This window comes from Muscardinus avellanarius (genome assembly GCF_963383645.1).
Source record: "Muscardinus avellanarius genome assembly, chromosome: 2".
NCBI classification, from domain to species: domain Eukaryota; kingdom Metazoa; phylum Chordata; class Mammalia; order Rodentia; family Gliridae; genus Muscardinus; species Muscardinus avellanarius.
The window spans coordinates 111,369,326-111,390,396 of NC_137787.1; the positions used below are offsets into that span (position 1 = coordinate 111,369,326).

The 21,071-nt window shown below is 40.9% G+C and overlaps 1 protein-coding gene across 3 annotated transcripts in view; it reads left to right on the forward strand.

The window, feature by feature from the left end:
- IWS1 (interacts with SUPT6H, CTD assembly factor 1) overlaps positions 1–20,812 on the forward strand; it is a gene marked incomplete at both ends in the record, with an annotated part of 45,242 nt that extends 24,430 nt beyond the window's left edge. For 2 of the 3 annotated variants that reach the window (XM_080689087.1, XM_080689088.1), the window contains 7 exons: positions 2,934–3,016; positions 3,653–3,782; positions 4,609–4,726; positions 8,776–8,887; positions 9,703–9,759; positions 13,081–13,192; positions 20,681–20,812. In XM_080689087.1, the coding sequence (XP_080545213.1) occupies positions 2,934–3,016; positions 3,653–3,782; positions 4,609–4,726; positions 8,776–8,887; positions 9,703–9,759; positions 13,081–13,192; positions 20,681–20,812 (744 nt within the window). Of the gene's footprint in view, positions 1–2,933; positions 3,017–3,652; positions 3,783–4,608; positions 4,727–8,775; positions 8,888–9,702; positions 9,760–13,080; positions 13,193–13,682; positions 13,812–20,680 lie in introns of those variants that run through there. The other variant, XM_080689089.1, reaches the window with a different exon arrangement.
- Between the last annotated feature and the right edge of the window lie 259 nt (positions 20,813–21,071).

Consider the following 21,071-nt stretch of genomic DNA (forward strand, 5'->3'; position numbering starts at 1 on the left):
TCTAATACCACCAAAAAAAAAAAAACCAAGGTCTGATCTTTTGAGATATACCTGCTGAATGGATTCATAGATATGTATCTGGGGAATTTGTGTGGGGGGAAGGGGGTACTGGGAGTGGGGCCCAGAGGCTTTCTACCTCTGAGCTATACTCCCAGACTTATTTTATATTTTATTTGGAAACAGGGTCTCACTAAGTTGCCGAGAGCCTCACTAAGTATCTGAGGCTGGCTTCGAACCTGTGCGATCCTCCTGTCTCAGTCTCCCAAGCATGGGGATTACAAGCGTGCACCACCACGCCTGACTTGAGGAATTTGTTTTAAAACAGTTGAGGATGGAGGGGAAACAGGTTTAGATCTAGCTAAAATAGGACTAGCCCTGTGTATTTATTTATTTTGGTGGTACTGGGGATGGAACCCTTCTACCTCTGGGCTACACTCCCAGACCTATTTTATATTTTTACTTGGAAACAGGGTCTCTTAAGCCAGCAAGGCTGGCTTCAAACCCGCGCAATCCTCCTGTCTCCGCCTCCCAAGCGCAGGGATTACAAGTGTGCACCACCACGCCCGGCTGGCCCTGTGTATTTAATTGTTGAAATGTACATGACGTGTATATTCTGAATTTATAGTCTTTGAAATGTTTCATAATTAAAAAAAAAAAATAAGCTGGGTGTGATGGCACACGCTTTTAATCCCAGTACTTGGGAGCCTGAGACAGGAGGATCAAGATTTGAGACCAGCCTCAGGAACTTAGCAAGACTCTTAGAAACCTAGTGAGACCCTGTTTCAAAACTGAGGGTGAGAACTGGGCGTGGTGGCACATGCTTGTAATCCCAGCATTCCGAAGGTTGAGACCGGAGGATCACTGCCCCAGCTACTTAGTAAGGCCCTCTGCAACTTAGACCCTGTTTCAAAATAAAGAATAAAAAGGGCAGGGGGGAGTAGCTCTGAGGTTGAATGCCCCTGGGTTCCATCCCCAGTACCTCAAAAAGAAACAGAGGGTAGGGTTATAACTCAGAGGTAGAATATTCCTGGATTCAATCCCCTGTAACTCCCATATATAAAGCCCCCGTAATTTTATATATGTGTGTGTGTGTGTATAATTTTCTATTTTTTGCAGTACTGGGGATGGAACCCAGGGACATTCTACCTCCAAGCTATACCCCTAGCCTTTTTTTTTTTTTTTTTTTTTGGCGGTACTGTAATGGAACCCAGGGGCTTTCTACCTCCAAGCTACAGCCCCAGCCTTAATTTTTTATTCTTTATTTTTGAAACAGGGTCTCACTGAGTTGCAGGGGGCCTCACTAAGTAGCTGAGGCTGCCTGTGAACCACTATCCTCCTGTCTCTGCCTCCTGAATGCTGGGAGCCATGCCCGGCTCCCAGCCCTATTTTTTATCTTTATTTTGAAACAGGGTCTCACTGAATTGCAAAGGGCCTCACTAAGTAGCTGAGGCTGTCCACCAACCACCATGCCTGGCTTTATGTTTTGTTTTTAGTAGAAATGTCTCAAGTAGAGCCAGGCATAGTGGTATATACTTAATCCCAGTATTTGGGAGGCTGAGACAGAAGCATCACAGGTTTGTGGCCAGCCTCAACTACTTAGTGAGGCCCTCTACAACTTAGACCCTATTTCAAATTAAAGAATAAAAAATAGGGCTGGGAGTGTACTGCTAAAGAGAGGGGGGGGGGAGGGAGGGAGGGAGAGAGAGGGGGAGAGAGAGAGAGAGAAAAAAGAAGAAGAAGAGGAGGAGGAGGAGGAGAAGGAGGAGGAAGAAAGGAAAGAAATTTCTTAAGTAAATACTGAATCTCTTCTTTGATGTTGTACACATTATAAACCTGGTATCATATACCTGGAAGATTCCTAAAGATAAACCAAAATTTTCCAGCTGTAGTTACCCCTTGAATGATCTCTGGAAACTTGACAGTTATGCCCATAGTTTAAATTAAAATTGTGGCCCTCAATTTGTAGTTGTTATAGGTGATTATTCTAACAGTTATATGGGTTTGACTGACATAGAGTTTGCTGTTGTACAAAATTCCATCCTTTGTTGTAGGAAAAAATTATAGTTGCTTAGAGAACTACTGATTTATTTTAGGGTTCAAAATCACAGCATTTGCAATTCACTATTGATAATTAGTACTGGTCAGGTATGATAGTGCACACCTATAATCCCAGAAACTCAAGAATCTGAGGCAGTAGAATTGCAAGTTCAAGGTCACCCTATACAACTTGGTGAGACTGTCTCAAAACAAAAGGGCTGGGCCAGTTGAGCATGGTGGTGCACAATTGTAGTCACAGTATTTGGGAGGCTGAGACAGGAGAATTGTAGGTTCAAGGACAGTCTCAGCAAGTAGTGAGATTCTCATCAACCTGGTGAATCTGTGTTTCAGAATAAAAATAAAATAGGGTTAGGGGTATAGCTCAAAGGTCAAAGGTAGACTACCCCTGAGTTCAATACCCAGTATTACAGAAATAGAAAACAAAAAAGAACTGGGACAGCCATGTTGGTACATGCTTGTTATCCTAGTTCTTGGGAGGCTGAGCCAGGAGGATTGAAGGTTCAAGAATAGCCCCAGTAATTTAGCAAGACCCCATTTTTAGGTTAAAAAAATAATAATAAGGGCTAGGGTATAACTCAGGGGTAATTGCCCCTTGGTTTAATTCCAGTATTGTTAAAAAAAAAACAACAACAGACAGCTGGGTGAGGTGGTGCACACTTGTAACTCTAGTGCTTGGGAGGCTGAGACAGAAGAATTTCAGTTTTGTGGCCAGCCTCAGCCACTAAGTTAAGGCCCTCGGCAGCTTAGTGAGACCCTGTTTCAAAAACAAGTGAAACAGGGGTGAGTCTATAGCTCAGAGATAGAATGTCCCTGTGTTTAGCTCCTAATATTTAAACAAGAAACTTTTATTATTTTTTTGTCTTTTTTCTGAATAGGAAGATAGACAGTTGAACAACCAAAAAAAGCCAGCACTGAAAAAGTTAACTTTATTGCCTACTGTGGTTATGCACCTAAAAAAGTAAGTATTTTGTTTTCTTGAAAGGAAATGATATTCAAACTACTCTGGTATTATAGGAATATTAAATAATGAATTTTCTATCAGAGTACAGAAAAATAATAGTAACATTTCCTAAATTATATTTCTTTATAAAATTTTCTTAAACCTTGATGCTTGATGCAAACAGAACAAATAGTAAACTGATTTTAATGAAAGAAAAACTTGGAGACTACTATTCATTTTATTTTTTATAGACCACTTGGGGTCTGGTAAAATTGCATCTCATTTTTCCATGGGGATTGATTATGGCATATCTTGGGAGATTCTACTTAAAACACATGTTGTACAAGATTTACATCACAATCATTTGTCTTTCTGTTAATAATGATGCCCTTATTAGGTCCTTATAATGAAATTCTTTCATTAGTTTGCTTATATGAGTGCATTCTTCTGTTTTTTGTCATTTGAGTTTATTCTGCTTTGTTTTACCAAGTCATCTTTGCTTTCAAGTTTGTTTTTGGAATATAAAAACCAAATTATATTAGTAATTCTTTAAAGCAATTTTTTGAAACATCACTAAATATGTAAGAAAAGTGATGGTGATAAGGTGGAACTACAATTTGTAGACTGTTGTTATTACTTTGGTTATTATTTCAGGCAGGACCTTAAAGAGACATTTATTGACAGTGGTGTGATGTCTGCCATCAAAGAATGGCTCTCACCTCTACCAGATAGGAGTTTGCCAGCACTGAAAATTCGGGAGGAGCTGTTGAAGATTCTGCAAGAGGTTAGTGGCTCAGACTGTCTGCTCTTCATTAATTATCTAAAGTGTTTTTGTCCTGACCTATGTATTTTTATGTTCAATCTGCTAGTTTGCCAGGAAAGAGTTGGAAAATATGACCATACCTAATAAAATCAACATAAAACACCTTATATTGAAGGAAAAAGATGGTGGGTAGTTTTGGTGTATCTGAGAATAGTCCAGTAGATGATGTGTTCTGGAGAGGCTCCTGAAGTAGAAAAGCACCAAATGCAGTCTGACATTGGAATCTTGACCTGGGCCCCCTTTAAGTGGCTGTGACACCTTGGGCAAGCTGCTTAACTTCTAAAGAAATTGCCGAGGAACCTCCTATGTGCCAAGCACTGTGCTAGGTCCTGTATATATATATATATTAGCGTATCTATCCCTCACAGTAAATCTGTAAGGTAGGTGTATTGTCTCCATTTTACAGATGAGGAAATTAAGACCCAGAGAGAAGTTAAATGACTTGTCCAAGGTTACATAGCTAGCAGGTGGCTGTGCTTGGGTTCAGTTTTAGGTCTGTTGACTTCTGAGGCCTGTGCTGACTCCTGTACTAAACTAACTTCTACATAATATGCTTAGTTCATACTTTCTCCTATTGTTAGGTTATACTTCAACTCAGCAGTAATACTGAATTCTTAACTTTTGATGTGGAAACAAGGATTTTTATTCAATGTCTGTAGATCCTGAAAATGGAATTTTTTATTTGTTGTAACATGAACGAGCCAGGTCTTGGAGGTCCTGTAGAGTAGCTTAGCAAGCCTCTGGCTTCTGAGTGATTAATATGTGTGTATGTGTTTGTGTTCCCCAGCTACCTAGTGTGAGCCAGGAGACCCTGAAGCATAGTGGGATTGGACGAGCAGTGATGTATCTCTATAAACACCCCAAGGAGTCAAGGGCCAACAAGGACATGGCAGGGAAATTAATCAGTATGTAAATTTTGCTTTTTGTTTGTTGTTTTATGTCTATATTTAGAGAGACGTGTATATAAAAATTGATATTTTTACCAGATTCATTTAAACAGTCAGCAAAGTAGAATAGATACTTTTTTTTAGTAACTTCTTACTGCTACCAGCAATTTCCTCTTATCCTTAAAATGCCTCTTAGTATATTTAAGTATGCTCTTCAGTATTAAATATAGCAAGTAAAAGCATGCGTTTCCTAGTCATACATAGGTCAAGAGCAGAGTGGGAAGGATTAGAATGCAGGTCCTGAATTAGCTCTACCAGGTCCATCTACCTGGTGGATTCACCACCTACACTCCCTGAATATCCTTAGCTGGTGATTTAAGCTCCAGGCTTGGTCTCCTCCTCTGTAAAATTGAGATAATGTGTTTCGTTTCAATATAAAGATTAAATGAGAGGATGTGTGTAAAGCACAGTGCCTAGCACATAGTAAGTCAAGAAATGTTAACCACAGCCACTATTGTTACAATTATAATGTCTTCAGAACCTTTTATAATGCCAGAGAAATCCAAAGTCTAATTGAAATACATGTAATCATGTCCATCAACAGATGAATGGATTACAAATCTGTGGGATATGTACACAATGGAATTTTATTCAGCCATTAAAAAAAAAACTCAATTACATCATTTTCAGGGAAATGGATAGAACTGGAGGATATTATGTTAAGTGAGATTAGTCAGTCACAAAAAATAAGAAATCAGATGCTTTCCCTAATATGTGAGAGTTAGGGAGAAATGGGTCATAGGAGGAACTGTAGATGAAAAAGGAAATTCTATAGAGGAGCAAACAAGGCAACCTAAAGGAGGAGAAAGGAGGGGGGAAGAGGAAAATCTCTAAAACACACAATGTACTTACTTAAACATATCGAAGTCAACCACTAAGCCAAGCAAGGGAAGGAGGGACGGGGTAGGAATTGGGTAGGGGTTAAATCAGTGATGTGTACATGTCTGTACACACAAGTTTTTTACCCCAATATGATGTATGAATATAATGCACCAATAAAAAATTAAAAAAAATACATGTAATCAAGTACCATACTGCTTATGAAACCCTTCAGTTTTAAGAATGAAGTCCAGTTGGACTTGGTGGCTCACACAAGTAATCCCAGTACTTGGGAGACTGAGGCAGGAGGATCACAGACTCAAGGCTAGCCTCAGCTCCTTAGGCCCTCTGCAACTTAATAAGACTTTCAAAATGAAAAACTAGGCCTGGTGTCAGAGTTTAGAGGTAGAATGCCTTGGGTTCAGTCCCCAGTTAACACACACATACAACACAAAGAGTTTGCTGAACTCTGAACAGAGTTCTCCTGAACTCTGCCCTGTGTTCCACCTGTGAGAGTAATTGGATACAGGATGTGTTTTTTTTTTTGTTGTTGTTGTTGTTGTTGTTTTGTTTTTATTTTATTTTATTTTTTTGGTGGTACTGAGGTTCCTGGAAGCCCTTTTAACTCCGGGCTACACTCCCAGACCTATTTTATACTTTTTTTTTTCCCCCTTTGGAAACAGGGTCTCCTAAGACAGCACGGCTGGCTTCAATCCTGCGCAATTCTCCTGTCTCCGCCTCCCAAGCACGGGGATTGCAAGCGTGTGCCACCATGCCCGGCCAGCAGTTATTTTTCTGTGGCATTTTTAAGATTACCCAGAGCTCTTAGAGAAATGTAAACTTTTATAAACCAGAAACATTTGCCATTTTTGACTTTGTGCAATTTACTGACTGTTGAATTATAAACTCCTTATGGCTCTTAAATAATGATTTGTGGCTTTTGCCACAAATACTCCCTTTGGTCTCCGTGATTTACTACTGCAGTGGTTCTGGGTCCGTGGGTGGGTGGCTGGGGCAGTATCAGAAGATAATCTAGACTTCCTGAGGAGTCCTCCTTTCCTCTTTTTGTCTGTAAAGGTCCTTTATTTCAGAGCAAAAACATCACTTATGGCACCTCTAGGGTGCGCACACAGCACTTATTTTCAGTCACCTGAGCATTTTTATTACACTTAATTTGACAAGTAATAAAGAAGAATTATTTCAAAATTTTTGATTTTCAGAAATTAGGATGTCTTTTAACTCCCTCCCCTCTTTGGTGTTGGGGATTGTATCCAGTGACATTTGCCTCTGAATTGCCCCCCAGCTCTTTTTTATCTTTACTTTGAAATAGGACCTTGCTAGTTTGATGAAAGTCTCACTACTTTTTGAGTGCTGTTCTCGAACCTATGATTCTTCTGTCTTAGCCTCCTGAAGCACTGAAGTTAACAGGTATATACCACCATGCCTGGCTTTAGGCTACTTTTTTTTTTTTTTTTTTTTTGGTGGTACTGAGGATGGAACCCAGGGGCATTCTACCTCTGAGCTGCACCCCTAGACCTATTTTTTTTTTTTTTTTTTTTTTTTTTGCGGGTCTGGGGTTGGAACCCAGGGGCATTTGACCTCCGAGCTACCCCCCTCCCCTGCCCTTTTTTTTTTTATTCTTTATTTTGAAACCAGGTCTCACTGAATTGCAGAGGTCCTCACTAAGTAGCTGAGGCTGTCCGCAAACTGTGATCCTCCGGTCTCAGCCTCCCGAAAGCAGGAATTACAAGCGTGTGCCACCACACCTGGCTATTATTATTTTGAAACAGGGTCTCACTGAGTTGCAAAGGGCCTCACTTAAGTAGTTGAGGCTGTCCACAAACTGCGATCCTCCTGTCCCAGCCCCTAAATGCTGGGATTACAAGTGTGTGTTACCATGCGTGGCTTTTAGGCTACCTTTTAAAAATAAAAGGGCTGGATGTCATGGTAAACATTTGTAATCTCAGTGCGTGGGAGGCTGAAACAGGAAGATTACAGGTTTGTGGCCAGCCTCAGCTACTTAGGCCTTCTGCAATTTAGAGACTCTGTTTCAAAATATAGAATAAAAAATAGGGCTGGGTGTAGCTTAGAAGTAGAATGTCCCCTGGATTCAGTCTCCAGTATCACAAATAAATAAATAAATATTTATTTATTTTTAAAATTGGGCTGTCTTAATGTCACCCACCTAGTTCATGATAATCAGAGTGTATCAGTTGTTCCTTTCTTTAAATCTCAGTGGTGATTACTGGTTAAACTTATTATACTACTTTCCTGAATCAACCAGCCTTAGTTATGATACTGATAATATGCTGTAGTAAATGGTCCAAAAATAATGGAAACTTAATTAAGGAAATGATTATTCTGGGCTAGAGATTTAGCTCAATGGTAAAGTGCTGCCTAACATGTTTGAGGACCTGGGTTTGATTCTAGGCATTACAAAAGGTTTTGTTTTGTTTTTAAAATAATATTCTAAGCCAGGCATAGTACATGCCTAGAGCTGGGTGTGATGGCATATGCTTGAAATCTCAGTACTTGGGAGTCTGAGACAGGAGGATCTCACAGGTTAGAAACCAGCCTTAGTAATTTAGTAAGATGCTGTTTCCAAATAAAATATAAAATAGGTCTGGAGTGTAGGCCGGAAGTAGAAAGCCCCTGGGTTTCACTCTCAGTGCCACAAAAAATAAAATTAAAAAAGTAGTACTGCCTATAATCCTAGTACTTTGGAGGCTGAGACAGACAGATTTTATATTCTTGGCCAGCCTCGGCAACTTAGGCCCTCAGCAATTTAGACCCTGTTTCAAAAATTAAAAATGAAACTGGGGGTGGTGGTACATGCCTGTATTCCTAGTGATTGGTAAGATGAGACAGGAGGATCACAGGTTCAGGGGCAGCCTCAGCAAGTAGTGAGACTCTCATCAACCTAGGGAGACCCTGTTTCAAAACAAAAATAAAATTGGGCTGGGAGTGTGCCTCAGAGGTAGAATGCCCCTGAGCTTAACCCCCAGTCCCACACACACAAAATAAAAATAGGGCTGTGGGTATAGCTTAGAGGCAGAATGGCCCTCAGCTGAACCCCCAGTGGTTCTTTCCCCCAAAAAATTCTAAATTGTAGTATTGTACAATTATCTGAAAGTCTAGTAGGGAGAAAATACTATTTTGTGGGCTAAATAAATTTATATTTGTTATAGATGAATGGTCTCGACCTATCTTTGGCCTTACCTCAAACTACAAAGGGATGACGAGAGAAGAAAGGGAGCAGAGAGATCTGGAACAGATGCCCCAGCGGCGGAGAATGAGCAGGTAGGAGGGACAGGTATAAGAGTAACTGCTGTCATTGCCGGTAACTCAGGGTTCTCTAGTAAATCAAGTCATAAGAATCTTAACATCATATGTAGAATGATGGAATTTTGTCTTTCCTCTTAGCTTTAATGTCTGAGAAGAAAACATATGGTTCATGGTATCCTTTTAGTTTAAATGTGATAGTATATGGTGATGGTCTTCCCCCTACATGTGACCTTTCTGGGTCAGTTTGGCAAAATATGACCCCTCACAGTTCCAGCCACTTGTAGAAAATAACTTTCTCTGTCCTATCTCCAAAATCCTATGGGAGAAAAAATTATTGGTTCAGTTTGTATTAATGTACTAAGATTCAGTTGCATCCAGAGAAGGCAGAGTTATTAATTACAGTTATGATACTTATAGGTCACTCAGAAAGAAACCTGTTATGCAAATGAATGCTAAAATTAATAGCACAGCCAGGCATGGTGACACATACCTGTAATCCCAGTACTTAGGAGGCCGAGACAGAAGGATCACAGGTTCACAGCCAGCCTCCGCAACTTCGGCCCTCTTCAACTTAGTGAAACCCTGTTTCAAAATAAAAATAAAACAGGGCTGGGCTTGTACCTCAGAGGTAGAATGCCCCTGGGTTCAATCTCTAGTACCATCAAAAAAAAAAAAAAAAAAAAATAGTACCCTCAAAATGACTAGGATTTATTTTCCCTGATCCAAGGTAGAAGAGATAGTTATGGTCTAAGTTTGATCATTTGATTTGCTCTTTTCTTGGTTAAAAGATTCTAAGATTTCCATTATCTCACTGTCTACTTTTTCACCAGCACTGGTGGTCAGACACCACGAAGAGACCTGGAGAAGGTGTTGACAGGAGAAGAAAAGTAAGGGTTTTGTATTAAATTCTCTTAACATATATAGAGAATATCTATTTTTGCTTCATTTTAAGAAAAAGTAAATGAAACAATGTTGTATTCACATTGTCAGGGGGTGCTTTTCAGCTTAAAGTTTATTTACTGTCCACAAGAATTGCATTGGGTGCGCTGGAAAATTAAGTAGACAGTTCATTTTAAAAAGATATTATTGCCGGGTGTGGTGGCACATGCTTGTAATCCCAGCATTTGGGAGGCTGAGACAGGAGGATAGCGGTTCGAGAACAGCCTCAGCTACTTAAGCCCTTTGCAACTCAGTGAGACCCTGTTTCAAAATAAAGAATAAAAAATAGGGCTGGGAGTGTAGCTTGAAGGTAGAATGCCCCTGGGTTCCATCACCAGCGCCAAAAACACAGACAAACAAATAAATAAATAATAAAAATATTTTGTTAAACTGCGTGGTGGCACACATTCGTAATCCCAGTACTTAGGAGGCTTAGATAGGCACATCAAGCAGGTTCGAAGCCAGCATCAGCTACTTAGTGAGGCTTTCAGCAACCTAGTGAGACTCTCTTTCCAAATAAAATATAAAATAGGTCTGGGAGTATAGCTCAGAGGTAAAAAGCTCCTGGGTTCCACCTCTAGTACCACTAAAATATTAATTAAAAATAAATAAAAAGATTTTGTGCCGGGCATGGTGACGCACACTTGTAATCCCCGCACTTGGGAGGCAGAGACAGGAGGATCGCACAGGTTTGAGGCCAGCCTTGCTGGCTTAAGAGACCCTGTTTCCAAATAAAAAATACATGTATAAAATTAGATATCTGGGAGTGTAGCCTGGAGGTAGAAGGGTTTCCAGAAACTCCAGTACCACCAAATAATAATAATAATAATAATAATAATAATAATAATAATAATAATAATTTTTTAAAAATTTAAATTTCAAAAAAGATTTTGTTAGCTGAGAGTGGTACTGCATGTCTGTAATCCAAGTTCTTGGGAGGCTGAGATAGAAGCATTGCAGGTTTGAAGGCAGCCTCAGCAACTTAGTGAAACCTGTTTCAAAATAAAATAACAAAATAAGATTAGGGCTGTAGTTCATAGGTAGAATTCCCCTGGGTTCAGTACCCAGTATCACAATAATTGCACAAATAAATACTTATATGTTGTTAGCCAGGTGTGATGGCATACGCTTGTAATCACTGTGCTTGGAGGTAGAGACAGGAGCCTGATCCACAGGTTCGAAGCCAGCCTCGCTGGCTTAAGAGACCCTGTTTCCAAATTAAAAAAATAACAATAATAAATAAATATATATATATATATATATATATATACACACACACATACATACATATATATATATATGTGTGTGTATGTATGTATGTATGTATATGATGTCTGGGAGTGTAGCCCAGAGGTGGAAGGGTTTCCAGGAACCCCAGTACCACCAAAAAAATAAAATAAAATAAATTATGTTGCTGTTTGCAGAATGCTGGGTTCCTTGTTAAGTTTTGAGAATACAAGAGCAAATTAAAAATTGTCAAGCCAGGTGTGTGATGGCACACGCTTGTAATCCTAGTGCTTGGGAGGCTGAGTCAGGAGGATTGCAGGTTCAAGGCCAGCCTCAGGTATTTAATGAGGTCCTCCACAACTTTGTGAGACCCTGTTTAAAAAAATAATAAGGCTGGGGTAGAGCTTAGAGGTAGAATGCCTTTGGGTTTGATCCCCAGCACCAAAACAAAAAAAAATGTTAATGATCTCAAAAACTATAATTCTGTAGAGGGTTGGTAGGCAAAGGAAGAGATGAAGCAGGGATGTGGGGTTGGTATGTGAAGCCTGCTTTCAGATGGTGGTGGACTAAAGTGGCTGGGCAACATTGTGGAGCTGGGGTGGTGGAGCGCGAGAGTGGGCATGTAGATATGGACAGATGAAGGGCTAAAATCAAGATGAAGTTTACTTTTGCATGAGTCCATTCAGCATTTTTGAGCTAGACATGATGCCATTAGATGTGGTTGGGAGCTGAGCACGGTAGCACACACCTCAAAGAATTTTCTTTGGGTAGGTTAATCTGTTCATGCATATGTGAAGGCTATAGAGGCCTAATGTTAAAAATGGGGCAGACTCTCCGGGCGTGGTGGCGCACGCTTGTAATCCCCATGCTTGGGAGGCAGAGACAGGAGGATCGCGCCGGTTCGAAGCCAGCCACGTGCGCTGGCTTAGGAGACCCTGTTTCCAAATAAAAAAATGTAAAAATAGGTCTGGGAGTGTAGCCCGGAGGTAGAAGGGCTTCCAGGAACCCCAGTACCACCCAAAAAGGGGAGGGGGCAGACTGTACACAGGTATAGAAACAACTTTAATTTTTAACCTTCTTGCCCCACTTCCTATAGACATATCCACCCACTCCACTCACAACTAGAGGGAGCTACCTCAAGGTTGAATGGTATACTCATTACTTGCACAAATAAGTGCAAGTAATACTTGGGAAACTGATGCATTGTATTGACATCGATATCCTGGTTGTTTTGCAGTTGTTAACAAAGGGAGAGACATTGGGTCTCTCTTGGTATTATTTTTTATAACTACATATAAATTTGAAGTTTTCTTTTTTTGTGGTGCTGGGGATGGAACCCAGGGGATTTCTACCTGGGGATTACACTCCCACTCCCAGCCCTATTTTATATTTTATTTGGAAGCAGTAGCTGAGGTTGGCTTCGAACCTTTGTGATCCTCTTGTCTCAGCCTCCCAAGCACAGAGATTACAAGCGTGCGCCACCACGCCCTGTTAAGTTTGAAGTTTTCTACAAAACAAAAATTACTATAGAGTCACACATGTGAAACCATGTAGATTGCGGGCATGCTCATAGTTTCTGGAGGCTATTCCCAATGCCTGGCTCTACCTCATAAGTGAACTCCAGAGTGACTCCACTAGACTAGACACGTTAGGATTCAGAGAGACTGGGGGCCAGGCATGGTGGTACACACTTATAATCTAATCCTAGCATTTGGAAACCTGAGAAAGGAGAATCACAGGTTCAAAGCCAGCCTCAGAATTTAGCAAGGTTCTCAGCAACTTAGCAAGACTCCTTTTCCATAGGCCTGGGAAGTTGGCTTTTGGGGAAGTGAGGAATTCTTATAGCCACGTGTCTGTTGTCATGGCTCTTCTAAGAGAGGTCAGTAGGATAATTTAGGTGACTTTGATATTTGATGACTTTGGCAGAGATTTGAAATACTGGAGCCAAATGGGGTGGCTCCAGGAATGGGAACGTGAAGTTGCTGGTGAGCTCCACTGTAGCTGATCACATAAGCAGCCTGTTCTCCTTTTCCCTTTCTCAGGGCTCTCAGACCTGGAGATCCTGGATTCTGTGCCCGCGCAAGGGTCCCGATGCCCTCAAACAAGGACTATGTCGTCAGGCCCAAATGGAATGTGGAAATGGAGTCCTCCAGGGTAAGGGATGGAGGAAGAGTAAGGTGGATCTCAGATGCAGATGGCCATTGGACTTGTTAGTTTATGTTTTTTTTAAAAACCAATGTACCTTTTAAGGTTTATCTAGTTTACAGAGATGTGATTTTTTGGTCTTTCTGTAGCCAAATCACAAATCAGGCAGAAAAAGGGAACAGCATCACCAAAATTAAAGTTCATTGCTCATGAACTTTTCTACAGACTTAAAATATTATCAAGTCAGAGCATATCTTCTTAATCGCTTTATTTCAAGTACATTTTGAAGCCTTGAATGTTGTTACATTGTGGTTTTAAGAACCATGAGAAACAGAATTTACCTGCTTCTACAGTCTCCCCCTCCCTTTCTATACAGCTGTTTAATGAATTCTGTGTGAAGTCATTAGGGTAGACACTTCTCTGCCATCCTTGTAGACACTACTCACACCCTATTTCTTTGTAATTTTTCTGTATTCTCCAATCAAACCACTCTTTCTAGCCTGGTATTCTTAAAAAGGGCCTCAACAGATTGGAAAAGCATAAGAGGCGGTTTGCAGAACAGAAACGACTCAGCAAAGTGCTCCGTGCTGTCAAGTTCAGCATTGAAGGCAACAGGATGCCATTGTAGTTCTGGTCTTCCCAGAGTGTACCTAAGAGGTATCCTCAAGGAAGCATGGGCTGTGCATGGGTTTGAATTGTCAGAGTAAAGCAAGTGTGCGTGTGCTTTCTTAACCATAAGAGGCCTAGCCTGCTCTTACGTTTCTGAAAAAATGACCCCAGTGGGTGCCTTCGGACATTCAAAGCATCTTCAGTATCTGGAATTTGACATTGGAAGTCCTTTCCTTTGTCAGTAACCTTGAGAGTAATAGGTCATCATTTCTATGGTAGTCACTTTGTTCTTCCTAACTGGTACCTATTTTTATTAAAAGGCTTTTGTTGGGGCCCAGAACTAATAATGCTCTGCTTTTCAGGCATATAAACTAGCCATTGGCTTCTTGGAAGGGAGATGGCTTAGTTTCCTGTTGTCAATGGCTCAGCAACACACATTTGAGGACTCATTACATAAAGCCCTATACTGAATATTAGGAGTTTGTGTCAGAAGTGAAGACTTTTGGGCAGTTTGTAGGCCAGACTCATGGATGCTCTGCACTTTTAGATTCTCGGTGCCTCCATGCTGCTGCATCCTAGCTGATATGTGTTGCCTGCCTTTGCATTCCCTTCTCACCTCTGTTTTGACAGCTACTTCCACGAACTCCACTCTGTTATTACATTATCAAGACAAAACACACCTTTCATGTAATTGAGAATAAATAAAGCATAGGGGAAGATTAGTTCCATGTCAAGGACGACTTCTGTCTATATTGGTACTGGGGGTGGAACCCAGAGCATTCTACCTCCGAGCTATACCCCCAGCCCTATTTTTTATTCTTTATTTTGAAACAGGGTCTCACTGATTTGCAAAGGGCCTCACTAAGTAGCTGAGGCTGTCCACAAACTCAAATCCTCTTGTCTCAGCCTCCCAAATGCTGGGATCACAAGTGTGTGCCACCACGCCCAGCTTGTACTTTGTTTTTTCTAACTTGGACCATGTCCATGTCCCTTGGCTGCCTCTTCCTCATATTTTTCTTTCCGCCTCCCACTTCATTTTTCTTTTCTTTTTTTTAACCTTCTCTTACAGTCTCCTCTCTCCTTTTTTTAGCCATTTGTTTCATATTTTCTTCACACCTTTTAGGTTTTTGAGAATTGGAAACTACAATATGCTCAAGAAAATGCAATTAAAACTCAGTGTTCATTCTGCTTTATTCCACACCTTGTGATCCCAGGGCCCATGCACCTGTTTGCTGTAGTTGCTGGCTCTAGCCGACTTCCCTGTAGTTGGAGGATAGGTGAGCCGCCTGAGCTCTGCTAGAATGGGAGAAGGGAGGGGAGCTCCACGAGAGCCCTTTTCCCTTGTTCCCAGCACTCCATAGGTTATGACGTGCTAGTGAGGCTCTGCTCTGGCCTATACAGCTCTGACCAAAAAAGAATCATGCACACATCTTTAATCTCACTACTCTGAGGCTGAGACAGGAGGATCGCAGGTTCAAGATCAGCCTCAGTGACTTAGCAAGGCCCTCAAAAAAAAAAAATATATATATATGTATGTATGTATATGTATATGTATATGTCTAGGATGAAGTTCAGAGGCAGAATGCTCCTGGGTTCAATTCCCAGTACCACAACACACAGACACAAAATTACGTTTTGGGGACTGATAATGCTGTTACTTTCCTACTATCCTTAACCTACCTGACCAGTTTCCCTGTTTAGAAAGGTTTCTTGTGCATTTACTCCAGGCTCATAGTGCACAGAAACTAATAGGAAAGAAACCTGGGATGAGTCATTGTTATTTTTGAAGTTACATAAGTAAATTTAAAACACTAATAGATTAATCCTCATTCTCGTATTCTGTTCTTCCACTAAGTCATCATTAACATTAATGTTTTGCTGGGTGTAGTGGTGCATGCTTGTAATCCCAGTACTTGGGAGGCTGAGACAGGAAGGTTACAGGTTCACAGCCAGCCTCAGCAACTTAGTGAAGCCCTCTGCAACTTAGTGAGACCCTGTTTCTAAATAAAAAGAATAGAATAGGGCTGGAAATGGAGCCCAGAGGCTCAGAGGTAGAATCTACCTGGGTTCTATCCCCAATACCAAAAAAAAAGAAGAAAAAATTTAATGTTTTTAAATGTATTTCTAGTTATGCCTCAAACTTAGCTTTTATAATTGTAGAAAATTTTGAGTTTATAAAAAGAAAAATTACCCATGATCAAAGCACATTGCATTGATATATATATATATATATATATATATATATATATATTTTTTTTTTTTTTTTGTGGTGGTGGTGGTGGTGGTACTGGGGTTCCTGGAAACCCTTCTACTTCCAGGCTACACTCCCAGACCTATTTTTGTACTTTTTAAATTTGGAAACAGGGTCTCTTAAGCCAGTGTGGCTGGCTTCGAACCTGCGTGATCCTCCTGTCTCCGCCTCCCAAGCGCAGGGATTATAAACATGTACCACCACGCCCAGCTATGTTTATTGCTTTTTTTAATATACACTTTAACGTGGATGTCTGTGTGGTACTAGGGATTGAACCCCAGGGGCATTCTACTTCTGAGCTATACCCCTAGTAGTTTTTATTTTGAATCAGGGTCTCACTGAGTTCCAGAGAACCTCACTAAGTTGCTGAGGTTGGCCTCAAACCTGTGATTCTTCTTTCTCAGCCTCCCAAGTACTGGGATTACAAGCATGCACCACCATGCCTTGCTAGATTTATCATTTTTAATGGCTATATAATAGTTTATGTGACTATCACATGAATATATAGTTGTTTGGTTATTCATTCCTCTGGTTTCTGGTTGGTGGTGTTTTTTCACTCTTAAGTAATGCAGAAACTTGTACTGTATTTTTTTATCTATTCATCTGTTCCACGGAGTGTCTTGTGTGGGTGGGTGAGGGTTACTGGAGATGGAACCCAAGAACATACCTCCAAGCTACACCCCCAGTCCCATTTTATTCTTTAATTTGAAACAGGATCTTAGTACCTGAGGGTAGCCACGAACCTGAGATCCTCCTGTCTCAGCCTTCCAAGTACTGGGATTACAAGTGTGCACCACCATTCCTGGCTTTCATAGAATACTTCTTAAAAATAACATTAAAATGATAGAAACTATGCACATTTTTGTATACACCTTTAAAAAATACAGAAAGCACAAATTTCATGTTATCTGTAATATAGTCCCACTTTTTTCTGTGTGTGTGGACTGGGGATAAAACTCGGGGGCATTCTACTTCTGAGCTATACCCCTAGCCCTAATTTTTGTTCATTCATTCATTCATTCATTCATTCATTCATTCATTCATTGTAGTACTGGGGGTGGAACCCAGGGGCTTTTCTACCTCCCAAGCTATACTCCCAGACCTATTTTATACTTTATTTGGAAACAGGTCTCACTGATTTGCTGAGAGTCTCACTACGTAGCTGAGGCTGGCTTCAAACCTGTGCAATCCTCCTGTCTCGGCCTCTCAAACTCTGAGATTATAAGTATGCACCACAGTGCCTGGCGCTTATTCTTTATTTTTGAAACAGGGTCTCACTAAGTTGTGGAGGATCTCACTAAGTAGCTGAGGCTGTTCACAAACCATGATCCTCTGGTCTCGGCCTCCCAAATGCTGGGATTAAAGTGTACACCACCACACCTGCCTTAGTCCCACATCTTAATATTTACACTTTGGATTTTGGGGGGTTGGTTCTTATTATGTGTATATATAATTATTACCCTTTTTTCAAATAACGATTTTTTTTTAATACTGGGGATTGAAACCAGGGATATTCTACCTCTGAGCTATAGCCTCAGCTAGCTAGCTTGCTTGCTTGCTTTATTCATTCATTCATTCATTCATTCATTCATTCATTCATTCATTCCGATACTGGGGATGGAACCTAGGGGCATTCTACCTTCAAGCAACACCTCCAGCCCTATTTTTTTTTATTATTTTGAAACAGTGTCTCACTGAGTTACAAAGAGCCTCACTAAGTAGCTGAGGCTGTAGGTGAACTGCAATCCTCCTGTCTTAGCCTCCCGAATGCTGAGATTACAAGCATGTTGAGATTACAAGCGTGTGCCACGACACCCAGCTAGCTCTTTTTATTTTTTTTATTTTGAAACAGGGTCTAAATAAGCTACTGCATGTTGGCCCAGAACCTGTTATCCTCCTATCTCAGCCTCCCAAGTACTGAGACTACAGGCATGTACCATGGGCAGCTATGATTCTTTTATACTTTGTTTTGTTTGTTTGCCTTCTACTGCATATGGTAAAACTCCATTTGACTAACCATTCTAATGTAATTTGATATTGTATAACCATACAGTTGCACACACTTTTTTTTTTTTAAAGCAAACAGACCTTACTGTTTAAAAGTGTACTTGTATTTTTTTCTGGGTCCCCCCCCCCCTCTGATAAAATAGTGCAGTGTACATCTTTAGTGTCTTGGGAAAGTATGTTGTAGAGCTGATGAGGGGGATGACTGGATTTGTCACGTCAGGTATTGTGGGTCGGTGTTTTCAGGCATCTGCCAGCTGCATCCGTGCTCACTGGGAGTGGATCAGCACTGGCCTGAGAGTACCCTTGAGGCTGAGGTTAAACAGCTCCAATCAGGGTTCATGCTGGTAGAGAAAGTTCCAGGAGTAGGCAGAGAGAAGCCCAGCATGGTGTAGGAGCTTCTGAGAGTTGGGTAGTTATCAGAGATCCAAGCAGGTAAAGCTTTTTTTCGGTACTGGAATGGAACCCAGGGGCTTTCTACCCCTGGGATACACTCTCAGACCTATTTTATATTTCATTTGGAAACAGGGTCTTACTAAGTTTCTGAGAGCCTCAATAAGTAGCCGAGGCTGGCTTCAAACCTGTACAATCCTCCTGTCTCAGCCTCCCAAGTGCTGGGATTACAAGCGTGCACCACCACGTCCAGCAGCAGGTAGCACCTCTAATGTGGACTGATTCCCAATTACTAAAATCAGGGTGCTTCATCTGAAAGGAAGTCTGATGTTTGGGACCACCACGGAAATCCTTAGGGATAGTGAGGTGGTGACATACCCCTTCTCATCTGAGAGTTTTTATGCTAACTCACTACTAGTGCCAAGTACTGAGATGAATATATAGTGATATTTGTATATTTGTAACTGAGATACTTCTAAAAAGTCTAGGATGGATGGTCAGCATGGCTTTTGTTGAATAAAGAATTTCTTGCCTGGTGCCCAGGATTCCAAACTCTACCCCACTGAGACTTGCCCCAGAGAGTCTCCTGCCCCTACCTTAAATCAGTATCCTTTTTGTGTGTGTGTGGGCCTGGGGATGGAACCCAGGGGCATTTGACTTCTGAGCTACACCCCCTGCCCTATTTTTTATTCTTTATTTTGAGGGTCTCACTAAGTTGTGGGAGGGCCTCACCAAATAGCTGAGGTTGTCCACGAAATGCGATCTTCCAGTCTCAGTCTCCCAAATGCTGGGATTACAAGTGTGCACCATCACACCTGGCAAGTCAGTGCTCTTTAGAGTTGAGTTTCAGAAAACATGTAGGAAGAAAATTTTTTAAAAAATGCAATTACTCACCATCTTTAAACTTTTGAATTGTTAGCACCACAGTCAGCAAGAAGAGTTCATCCTGACTTTTTTATTTTTTAGTACTGGGGTTCCTGGAAACCCTTCTACTTCCAGGCTATACTCCCAGACCCATTTTATATTTTTATTTGGAGACAGGGTCTCTTTGAAGACCTTTTATTTTAGACAGGGTTTTTTTTTAATTTGGAGACAGGCTTTGAACCAGTGTGATCCTCCTGTGTCCGCCTCCCAAGCATGGGGATTACAAGCGTGCGCCACCACGCCCGGCTCATCCTGACTTTTTAATCAAAGTGTCAACTTCTTGGAAACCATAGACATGTAATCTTAAAAATATAAAGGAAAAGTTTGGCTTGGTGTCTCATGCTTGTAATTCCAGTACTTAGGAAGCTGAGACAGGAGGAGTTCCAGGACAGCCTCAGCAAGTAGTGAGACTCTCATCAACCTAGTGAGACACTGTTTCAAAATAAAGAATAAAGAATAAAGAATAGGGCTGGAGGTGTAGCTTAGAGGTAGAATACCTAATAACTAATAACTCATTGGTAGAAGGCCCCTAGCTGGATTCCATCTCCAGTCCCCAACACAACACACACACACACACACACACACACACACACACACACACACACTCACCCCTCTCTCCCTCCCTCCCTCTCTTCCCCTTCTCCCCCTCCTCCTTCCCCCTACCCCCATGGGTATATGTATGTGTCCCCCCTCTACATATATATGAAATAACAGCTGAACCTTTAAACAAATGGGGCAGGTGGGAAGAGTCCTGGAAGGGGTGCAGGACTCTTCCCAGAATTGTAGAACATCAGAGACAGTGCAGGAACTCATCCCAATCCTGAAACTCTGAAGGTCCAGCATGCATGAGTTGGCTTTACTAATCCTCTGTCTACCTTTGTTCTTAATGCCTAAGACTTTATTTTTAGATTACTCTGCTTTATATTCTCTTTTATACCAGCACTGTTTGAAAGTGTATGTCGAATGGTCAGCTCTTCATTTTGTCTTTGAGAAGGAAATCACACAATCAAATGGCATGTAAATCAATGGCTTGGGAGGCTTGTCTCAATTTCCCTTTCTCTTTGAGATCTCATGGATTGCGGCAAGATTAAAAATAAGGCACAGATAGTAACACAGTCCTCATTGAGAAAGTTTAATGGGTATTTCTAATATTGCTGCCTAACATTTGGTCTTTTCCTGAAAGTATCAAAGCATATTTTGGTTATTCTAGAGCCAGGAGCTCTTCTGACTGCTAACTTTCAAATATAAAGTGAAAGACACATTTAGATTGGCATATTTGAATAATTTACTCTTTGATTTTTTCCCCCCACTTTTAGTTTCAGGCATCCTCCAAGAAAGGTATCAGCCGACTGGATAAACAGATGAGAAAGTTCACAGATATCAGGAAAAAGAGCAGATCTGCACATGCAGTGAAAATCAGCATCGAGGGCAATAAGATGCCATTGTGACCTTGCCTGGGGTGTGTCCTGTCTCTGCCCTGAGAAATGCACAATGGACTCTTTGGAGATTTTAAAATTTTTTTAGTGTGTCTGTAAATGGTTCAGCTTGTATCAGATGTTGTCATAGGACTCATTTCTCAGTTGTATTTAAAATTGTTGTGTACTTTGTACAGAATACTAGTCATCCTTTACACAATAAAATTTCATTCTGTTTTGTTGGGGCTGGCCCTTTACTGTCTTAGAGGATATATATATATATTTTTTTTAT